Source organism: Phoca vitulina, unplaced genomic scaffold (genome assembly GCF_004348235.1).
Source record: "Phoca vitulina isolate PV1807 unplaced genomic scaffold, GSC_HSeal_1.0 scaffold181, whole genome shotgun sequence".
Classification (NCBI taxonomy): Eukaryota; Metazoa; Chordata; class Mammalia; order Carnivora; family Phocidae; genus Phoca; species Phoca vitulina.
Genome location: NW_022589884.1, coordinates 64,373 through 75,610, shown reverse-complemented (window position 1 = coordinate 75,610; position 11,238 = coordinate 64,373). Strand labels below are relative to the sequence as shown.

Sequence of the window (11,238 nt, the reverse complement as noted above, 5' to 3'; positions counted from 1 at the left end):
ATTTTATTTAAGTCTCTGTCACTTGCACCTCACCCCATCCGTTAGGGAAAATGGGTCAGGAAGCACTGAGCCACTTCGTCAGTGTCTATTAGGTTCTTCCTGATGTCTGACCACCATGCCTCTTGCTGTGTCCAAAGCCCACTCCCTCAAAGATGCTGCCCTTAAATCTCATCTTCACATCTCTTCAAGGTTGGCATCATAGAAAGAGAAGGTTGAGAGGAAAACAAGAAGCAAACTGACATAGAAAGAAGGCAGGAAGAACTGACCAGGCGGGGGTAGAGATGAGTGAAAAGGTTGGGAGGGACAAAGGGACAGGTTGCAGGGGGAGCATCAAAAGACTGAAGAAGCACAAGTACAGGGAATGAAATGTATAGAACATTATCCCCAACTCCACCAAGGTCAAGGCCTTCATGAGAAGGGGAAACATTAGTCTTGAACTACTGACCAAAACACGTCCCAATAGGAAGCAGTCAGGAAAGTGTGAGTGGGTGTAAAAGTGCCAGGTACCAGTCTCAGATTCCTGTTACCCACTCCCAAGCCTTTTCTAATGTGACCACTGATCTCCAAGGCACAGAAGCTAATGCTACCAACCTGTGGCTGGAGGAGGAGGCAGGAAATTAGTCAAAAGAAGGCCGTGGTAATGAAAGAGCTAGCTGAGGCTGCTAGGACACTGGTGGACAGCCTGCTCCTCACAGCCTGGGTTGTCTTCAACCTTGGAGCAGGGATCCAGGAATGACTGCAGGCAGAGGGTAGGGACCTTGAAAGTCACTCAAGGGATATCTCCCCCCAACCAGAAGCCCAAAAGCCCTGACCATCTCCCCCAAGGAGAACAGAGCCTAGAACCTGCTGAGGTGGGAGGTGAGAGGGAGTTTCTGTGATAACAATTAGCCTCTCTCTTTGTGAACTTCTGTCTCCGTCTCTTCCCCAACTCCTCACATCCTGGGGCTTTATTTCAGAGGCCTCTGTCTTGATTTGTCTCCAAGTCTCTAGCAAGATCAAAGCTTGTAACTCCTGCTTTGCTTGCCAAATCTTCAGCTGGAGAAGAGGGAGCAGGGTCCATCCTGAGGCAAGGGGAGGGCCCTGACTTCCCCTCTTCCCAAGGCAGCAGGGAGATTGGGAAGTTGGACCAAAGAGAAACCAATCCTAAGGTTGGGTTGACAAACACACTCCCTGGTGGAATGGCTTCTCTTCTCATTCTGTGACTGATTTTATTATTATTGCTCTTCAGATTAAAATTGAGTTAGGGGCGCCTGGGTGGCTCAGTTGTTAAGCATCTGCCATCAGCTCAGGTCATGATCCCAGGGTCCTGGGATCGAGCCTCGCATTGGGCTCCCTGCTCCGCGGGAAGCCTGCTTCTCCCTCTCCCACTCCCCCTGCTTGTGTTCCCTCTCTCACTGTGTCTCTCTCTGTCAAATAAATAAATAAATCTTAAAAAAAATAAAATTCAGTTAAGTCGGGATCATAGTAGGGTAAATATATGACAGTGACCATAAAGGCCTTTCCTATCCTCCCTATCAAAAGAATATTCCCTGTTATTTTTTTTATCACAAGACCCTGTTTATTTCCTTTCACTGTTCATCACACTGTAATTTTTTAAACTCCTTTTTCTTCCTTATCGTCTATTTCCCAGTAGGAAAATTTCTATATTTGAATGATGGAAAGAATGAATGATGAATAAACATATTATATGGGAATAAATCTACTGGTTGGATAAAATTTTCCTAATAATATGATCTATACCTGAAAGTATTATGACAAGGCTTATATTAACAATAATATCCTTAATCAATATTCATAATGCACCTACTTCTACATCTCTACCCACGGTCTCTTTCCCTATAACTGTATACCTTACGTGAAAGTTATTTAACAATTCTTAGGCTCTGTGTTGTGCCTGGAAGAGAGAATATAAAAGTATACAGGGCACAGTCTCCCCACTCCAAAAGCTTAGAGTTGAGTAAGGGACAAGGAAGACACAGGGTAACTACAACTGAAGACAGTGTGTGGAGAGATGACTATGGTAGATTGACACAAAGGAGTAAAGGTGGTCGAAGGAAATATATTGCTTCTGATGCGAGTTATCCAGGAAGGTGTATGCAAGAAGTAACATTTAAATTTGGACTGGGATGATTGCGTAGGATTGGGAGGATGGAATTCCAAGGAAAAGACATAGTTACTGGGAAGGATTTCTTGACTTTGGGCATCATTTGATGTTGAACTTCTGATCATCATGAGAGTGAAATGCAAGGATCAGTGAAATTCAAGGTAAAACTGCAGAAGCTGGAAGCTTTCTATAGGGAAGACAAGGCCAGGACCTGGGTCCCAGGGTCCACTTATCCCCCCTTCTCTTGCACCTGATCTTATGAAGGTCTGTATGGTTCAAATGGAACAGGGTACCAATTATGCCTCTATCTATATGCCTCTCATCTCCTCTCTCCCTCCACTGAGTTCCTTATTAACAATGAAAGGATTTCTTAATCTCATTACTGAGAAGAGCACAAAGCACAGAAAAGTATATACCACACAAATTAAGTTGGGTAATTTGCATACCTGAGGGAAAGAGAGAAACCCCTCCTCCTTCCATCTCCATAGTCAATTTTCCTTGCTCTTTAGACACTATATGTCAATAAATATCTATATTTCCTCCTTCACTGGACAAGAGATGCTATTAAATGTCAGATGTAAAGTTTGTCATAAAAATCCCTCATAAAACAGTCTCCCAAGCACTGGCATTGCAAGGTGGAGGAGGGAGTCCCTGTGCTTTGTCTGCCTTCCAACCATGTGCAGGTCATCCTGCCTCCTGCTTCCAGGAGCTTTGCTTCAGGTTTTGTAAAGAAGAAAACAGAGACATTCAACTCCTCTTACCAAACTTACTTCTGTCAAAGCTCGTTGCTTTCTATGAAGTTAGTTTCACAAATCACCCATTTCTCACAATCTCAATCTACATTCCTTAATTAATATAATTTTTAATTCTCCTCTTTCTGGGATGGCTCAAATAGAAAGTCCCATTTGAAAGCAAAGATGTAAATAAAATAGTTTCTTTTAGTACTTTTCATCAGGGGATTCTAGGAAGGGGAGGTGGTTACATGGGTGGTATACATACAAGGGTGGCTATGTATTAGGCTAGAAAGAAAAGTCAAGAGGGGATTGTCTTTTGGCCACTGTTTCTCTTTCTCTGCAAACCTCTCCTGACTATAACAGATGCATAGGGGCCCCAAAGCAGCCCAGCCTCTTAGCCATGAACTTCCCAGAAAGAAACTCATTGAGGTTCCCTTGAAAGTAGGTGAAAAGTTAATATCAGGATTTGGTATAAACACACAAACCAGGGCCAAGGAAGGAAGGCAGCTAGTTCCTTATAGCTGGTTGAACTCCTTCAGGATTTGTGCATGCACACACACACACACACACAGGCACACACATCATACCTAACAAATACGGTCATATTCATAGACCTGCCGAGGAAAACGTACCCCATTCCTTGGTGCTTATTTCCACTCAAATTCAATGACATATGTCCATATATCTGGCGCACACACATGACTTTCAATGAGGTGCTTTATCAATATAATATATCCAGCCTCTCCCCTTTCCAAGCTCCTGACTGCAGGATGGGCCCCAGTGAAGGTGAATGAGAGAGGGTCTGAGTTTGAGCTGCATGTGTCACTAAGTGTGACTCTGACTACATGCCACAAACAAATAGAAATTGTTTATTCATTATTCACTATTTGGAATTATCCATTGTCTTTCAATTACCTCTATGCCATCAAGTTTCAATGATCATCTATCCCTCACTGAGTGGCTACTCCGTGCAGAGGATAGCTCAGGGAGGGGTTACCAGCACGAGCTTTGCTCAAACTCAGTACTCACTTTGCACAAATTACTTCACTGCACTTTGCACCTCTCTGAGCCTCAGTTTCAGCTTTTGTAAAGTGAGCATAACGATACTCAACTCCTACAACTTTTGTATTAAATAGGTGATTTTGTCAAGTGCTTGGAACAAAGCATAGGGCATAGTACTCAGTAAATGGTAGCTATTATTTTCATCATCACTCTGTGGGCATTGGAGATATAAAGAAGTAATACATAAAAGAGATGTTCTATTCCCGTAGGAGGTTTTTAAATCTCATCAACGAGATAATATAAATACATGGAGAGAGGAAGAACATGGAAACCTAAAATTCTTCTTTGAGCCCTAACATGCAACTTATTCTCCTAAATCTGAGACCTGATTACGATTTTTAGCTGATTTCAGTGCTCTAATGTTTTTTCTTTTGTCATTCATCATCCCCATGCCTCACCACCTTATATACACCCCACGTCCACCCCACGCTTTCACTTAACAAGTTGACTGGAGATTTCTTGGGATAACAAAGATTTTGAGAGTTCATTGTGTACATTTCCCTGTTTCTGGGCAGGACCCATCTGAGGCATTCCACAGTCAAATGAGACAGCCATGCACACGGCCAGAGAGCCTGCACCCTCCCATGTCCCCCATCACCTTGCTAATCTCAGAATATTCTTCCTTATGTTCAATCTCAATCTGTTTTCCTTCAATATTGGCCTGTCTTTATCACTCATTCTGATTGGGGAGCAGGTACACTAACCCTCAAAAGTGTAAGAAAATTCTCAAATGTCCACCTGGTAACATTGTTCCACTGCCTATCACTCCAGGTCTCTGGAATTATAGGTCTCATATAGTTCATTATTAACCCATGAAGAATCATTAAAAGATCTCTTAAAAGGCATTAATTTGGTCCCTATCAGGGTATAACTGCTCATGCAGTCATCTGGTCTCTCCTTAAAGCTTTTGCAAGATGAAAGTATCCTAATTTCCAGGACAGATACTTAAGAACTCCTATTTCAATCCCCCAACCTCCAGAGCCTCCTCAATTAGTATCATCACATTATCACTCATTTGATTAAGGGACAGTACAACCCCGAGTCGGGGCATGACTATTATGACCTCCCCAGTCCCTTTAAGGCCATCATATAAAGAAGGGGTAAGAGAATGGGCAGCAGTCTCCAACCATGAAATTCTTGTCCCAAGGGAGCCTTTGAAGACCAAGTAGGCTCCTGGGAGGGCACAACAGGCAGTGTCCCAAAGTGGGCAGAGTGCCCAAACCTGCCATAGTGAGCCGTATGGGAGGCCTGGAGACAAGAAGGAAGCCAATGCCTATACTTCTCCCTCTTCCCCAAATTCAACTCCCCCAGCCTAGGCTCATCCTCTTGTACTCCCAATTCCAAAGTTTTCAGACCTTCCATAGTGTCCCTCTGAGACCAGACACCTATCATTGATCACCTCAGGCCAGTGCTTCTCAAACCTGAAAGAACATACAAATCACTTGGGAGCCGACTAAAAATGCAGATTCTGATTCAGTAGGTCTGGGTTGGGACCTAAGGATTTGCATTTCTGCAAGCTCCCAGGTAACACCCATGCTGCTAGAGCAAGGATCTAGATGATATAGCAGTTGCTACAAATGTCTCCCAGGAAGAGCCTATCTGTCCACATCCTTCTGTCTGTCTATCCTCCAGATGGCTGTGAGAATCATATCTCATCCCTTCTTGATTCAGGAATCTCATTCTATGGCACAATACACAATACAAACCTGGCTCATAAATTCCCTTCAAATGTGAAAAAACACATCCCTCACAAGACTCTCATTCTTTCATGACTCTTAAAGGTCCATGTGCCTAGAATTACTGTCCCATTTCTCTTCCAACTCACCTGTCTCTCTTTTATTTCCCAAATTGCACCATAAGCATCCTCCTCCAGGAAGTGTCCATTGACTAATACCTCTTTCTCAGTTTCTACTCATACGTTTCCTTCCAAAGTAATGATGCCTTAATCCCTATCCAGTTATTAATTCCTTCTATGTCAGTCCATTTCCCTCCCCATTTGGGGTGTACATTCTCTCTTACCAAGATATTTTAGATGCTCTCACAAGGTTTTTGCACCAGTCCTTCAAAGAAGCATCTAAAGGAGTATGTAAATATATGAGTAATCCTGCCTCTATCAGGCTTCCCTGGAGTCACCTACTCCCTGTTGGGAAAACAAGAAATTCCGCGAGTAAGAAAGTAGCTTCCTAGCCCTCCCTCCTAGGGCAGGCCCCATGCATAAATACAACAGAAAAAACACTAGTGCTTCTGTTCCAACCATAGACTGCATCAAGAAAGATGCCTGTTGTGCCCACACTGGAGCCAGTCTCATCTTCTGGGGTTCCCTGGAGTCAGAGCAGGTTGGGCCTTCTATCAATTTCACTACTTCTGGCCCCTCCCCATATTCCATGGGAAGAGATGGAGCAGGACCAGTGGAGGTCATGTCAGGTACTCTCCTGCCCCAGGTCTGTATTTTTCCTGTTGCTCTTTGAATGAACAACACTGTTCTTAATGTTGGGTCTAGAGGAAGGAGAGAACCTACTCCTTGCTTTGAGCAAGATTCCACTCTGATGGAACAGACAGGATAGTCACCAGAACTCAGGCATAGCCACACAAAGGCAAAACTTGCGATAGCTCGGTACAGGTCTAGGGGCAGTTCTAGGTTTAGTTCTGGATGGAGAGAAATTCTGTTTGTCAAGGAAGTTTCCCCAGAAGATAGTTTTAAAGGAATAACATAGCCTTAGCCTAAAAGGAAGGAGAATTTTCTGTTTCAAAGAAATGTGTAAGGCTCAATTCAGTTGAACATGAATTTATTAAATGCTTATTATGTGCCTGGCCCCAGCTGGATGTTCTCAGCAGTAAACAAGATACACTCCTTACCTATGATTTACAATCATAAAGAAAATAAAGATACACAGATAACTGTGGTATTTCATTTTTAAAATTTCAGCTTTATTGAGGTATAATTGACATATAAAATTGTAAGATATTTAATAAGTACATTGTGGTGATTTGATATACATATACATTGTGAAATGATTCACTCTGATATCCCCACTGGGAAAGGATTAATGGATGATATTTTAATCTAAATGTCTCATTAAATGAAAGTAAATATTCAAAGCGCACCTTTGTTTCCTTCACTTAATCTTTACATTCTCAAGGTCTTCAGCTGGAACTTTGGTTTTCAATTGTGTTCCCTGGACCAGCAGTATCAGCCTTACCTGGGAACTTGTTAGAAGTACAAGTTCTGGGCGCCACCCTGACCTACTGAACTCCAAAGGCTGGGGGTGGGGCCCGGCAATCTGTTTTCACAAGCTCTCCAAGTGAGGTGGCACCTGCTGAAATTTGAGCACCACTGAGCAGAGTGGTATTCCTAGACTCTGTCTTCACATCCCCCTTCACCGTGACTTTGATTAGTGAGCTAAAGAGACAGCAATGAGCATACCCAGCTCAGCCGCTTTCACTTTTTTGTTGGGTTTCTTTTTTTATCCAGCATCAACTTAACCACAGGACACTAGATATATGTAAAAAGGTGTTAATATCCAAAGTATATAAAGAACGTATACAACTCAACACCAAAAAAACCCAAATAACCCAATAAAAACTGGACAGAGGGCTTGAATAAACATTTTCCAAAGAAGACATACCAGATGGCTAACAGACACATGAAAAATGGTCAGCATCACTATTCATCAGGAAATGTATATTAGAACTACACTGAGATATCACTTTACACCTGACCGAATGGCTAAAATAAAAAGGCAAGAAATGGCAAATGTTGATGAGGATGTAGAGAAAAATGAACCCTCATATACTGTCAGTGGGAATGTAAATTGTTGCTGCCATTATGGAAATCATTATGGAAGTTCCTCAGAAAATTAAAAATAAAACTACCATATTATCCAGTATTTTCACTACTGGATATTAACTGAAAGAAAACAAAAACACTTTTTCTAGTTTCTTTTAATAATAACTTTTTAAAAACCCAGTATGCAGCACAGACACAATTGAAAAGTAGACCAAAAAAAAAACAAACAAAAAAGGAGAAAGAGCAAAGACACATCCTTCATTTCACAATAAATACAGAGCCGTATTAGTGTTCTCCCACCAGCTACCCATGGGAAGCCAAGCTTTCCATGTGCTCAAAGGTACTCCATTATTGCAGGGGGCCAGACTACATTCAGGTGTGATAATGTCAACTCAATACAGACTGGCACTGCTGAGTTCACTGCTGAGTCTACAGTTTTGGACCTAACTGAAGTGGGGTTAAGGGACCAAACTGTGCTGGATCCCATAGCCAAAGTAGATAGCAAACCCAATCAGCATCCAGACACCAAATCGGGCCCAGGTGGCAGCTGTCATCTGCATCATAAGGGAAACATTCACAAAGATGCTCAGGAGTGGGAGGAGAGGCACAGCAGGGACCTTAAAGTGAAGAGGAGTGGAGCTCTGTGGCTGTCTACAGATGACCCCAGTGAACCCAGTGATGAGCACCAGCAGCAGCACAACCACTGTGATCGGCGCTGGGTCTCCAGAGAGCAGACCTGGCCACTGGGCCAGCACCAGGCAGAGAAGAGTCAGCAGCAGAGCAAGCAGTGAGGAGCAAACATAGACAACCTGGCCAGAGAGTGGAGTGGGGGTGGGGCTGCCTGGAAAAAATAGTCCCTGTAGAGTCAGCGCCTCAGCTGCAGGTCTGTTCCCCTCTTGCACCTGTGCTTCTTTTACCCCATTCCTCCTTTCAGGCTGATACCTGAGGATGAGAACACAAAGAGCCATCAGGGAGTAAGCTAGCAGGGCCCCAACTGACATGAGATCGAGAAGATCAGTGAGTCCAAAGAAGAATGCCATGATTCCTATGATAATGCCCAAGATTACAGTGGACACATTGGGCATGTATGTGCTGGTTTGGATTCTGGCAAGGACAGGGAACAGGAGGCCGTCCTGTGCCATCATGTATATCAGATTACGAATGGGGAACACAAAGCCAAAGATGCTGACAGAAAGACTACAGAGGAATATAAAAGTTACAATATAGTAGGCAGTTGCCCAGCCAATATGGAGAAATGCCTCAGGCAAGGTGCTCCCAGGTCGAAGCTGGTAGTAGGGCACCATGAGTGTAAGTGCCGCAGAGACTCCAAAATACACCAAAAAGCAGATGAGCAGTGAAATCACAATTCCCATGGGGATGGAACGCCTGGGATTCTGGACTTCTTCAACTCTGGTAATAATAATGCTGAAACCAATAAATGCATAGAAACAGATAGCTACTCCACGGAGAATCCCCTTGAAGCCAAAAGGCATGAATCCTCCAGAGCCCAGAGGCCCCACGCTAGAGGTGTCATTGAGTCCAGCCTTTATGTAGTCCTCTTCTGTGAGCTTCCAGTTGTGCAGGTCCCCCTTCATGAAGCCAGAGATGATAACAAAACTGAGAACCAAAAGTTTCACCAATGTGAACACTTTGGAAACCAGGAAAATCCACCTATTCCTCAGTGTCAGCAATTCCATGAGCAACAACATAAGGCCCACAACAATGAAGCCTAGAATTTCTCCAAGGACCTGGAGAATATTCGGTGAGATGCTCTCATGCAGGGTCTGAGAGATCTGGTTCCCAAGCAGATTGTCAAAAGCTAAGGTCCAAGCCCGGGCCACAGTGGCTGTATGAGCAACAAAGAAGATGATAAGGTTCCAGCCAGTGATGAAAGCCCAGAGTTCACCCATAGTGACATAAGTGTAGAGATATGAAGAGCCAGCATAGGGAACCTGGACACCAAACTCTGCATAGCACAGCCCAGCCAATATAGAAGATAGGCTGGCTACCAACAAACAGATCACAATGGATGGTCCTGTTATATCTCTAGCCACCTCACCAGCCAGGACAAACACACCTACTCCCACTGTGCAGCCCACACCCAGTGCCACTAAATCCAGAGTGGTCAGTCTTCTGGCAGGGGCCATCTCATTCACGTCTTCCTCCAACATTCGTCTGCGTACCAGCTTTTGACAAATTCTGCGAAGGGCCTGACACAGCATTCTAGCTGGAAGTGAAGAGGATTCTAGGATCAGAGATCTGTAGCAAGCCCGGGAGTGGAGAGTCTGGGATCAGGTTCAATGAGGCTGAGTTAAGCTGAGTTGGGTTGGGGCTGCCAAGTTCTGTTGCTCAGGCTTCAAATCTACTGTTTCATATTTTTTCTGTTATGGGCTATCCCTCCATAATCCCTAAGTAAGCAATAAATATTTACTGAACAATGGTGTTCAACCAAGCAACTAAAGCTCAGAAGTTGCTGCAGCACAAATATCATAGAAACCGACACCAAAGACATCAGAGGAAAATCAATATTGCCTTCCTTCCAGTAAAAGGGCCAATGGCTCCCAACATTCTGCTTTTTAACATACCACTTGATATATTCCAACTTGGGTTCATCTAACTCATGTAGCATCATGTACTAATTAAGCTATAAGACAACAGGGCATGAATCGCTGTAGAGTAATTCTCACATGGGATGTGTGAGTGGTGCTTGGGTGTGAGTTATGACAGGTTAATTCATGGACTGGTCAGCCTCGTTGCAATTACAGACCCATTTTGAAAATAACATCTGAGGTTAAAATATAAATTTGGACCCCCAGTCATAAACCGATAGCCCCTACATCAGCTAGTCAAGGTCAGATGGCACTGTGACCCCTTTTCTCCTCAGTCTGCATCATCCATTCAGCTGTGCTAATGGCCACACTTTCACTTTCCCCACCTAGGCCCACAGGGGCGCTGTGAACAGAGGGGAGGAGAAAGAAAGGGGCAGGGCCTTCATAACCACCTGCAAGAAGGAGAGGACCAGGCTGCCTGGGAAGGAAACACTGGAGAAATGGGGGCAGCAGCCAACCCAGGGTCCATGACTGAGAAGGGAGAGGAGCCAGGAAAGTAGTCTTATGAATTCTGACATTTAATAAACCTCACCCAAAGCAGCCAGACAAAAATTAATTACAGTTTTTATATCCACAGCTGTGAAGTGTGATAGTAGGGAGAAAAGAAATGAGTCACCTAGCTCAGTAGTTCACAACCAAGACAATTCCTTCCGTCTCCTCCCTCTCTGGGTTCCAGGAGAGAAGGTGAGCGCATTTCTGCAGACAGTCTCCTCACTGGCCACACTGCTCTCTACACACCCTGAGCCATCTGGGACGTCAGCTGCCAGGGCCTGGAGAATCTGCCCTGCTCTGTGAGCTTGTATTAAAGCACTCACTTGTAACTGTCTGTTAATTTTCACAAGGATTTATTTTTAACTGCCACAAACCATTGTCTGAATATATCAAATATATATATTTTTTAATGAACAAACCCTGCATGTAGTATCTCCTACCTCCTCCTCT

The 11,238-nt window shown here is 43.9% G+C and overlaps 1 protein-coding gene across 1 annotated transcript; it reads right to left on the bottom strand.

Moving 5' to 3' along the window:
* Positions 1-8,145: 8,145 nt before the first annotated feature.
* LOC116629027 (cationic amino acid transporter 3-like) lies at positions 8,146-9,909 on the bottom strand. Its single transcript, XM_032399316.1, has one exon. It carries the CDS (start codon positions 9,907-9,909, stop codon positions 8,146-8,148), a length of 1,764 nt encoding a protein of 587 aa, XP_032255207.1.
* Positions 9,910-11,238: the final 1,329 nt, after the last annotated feature.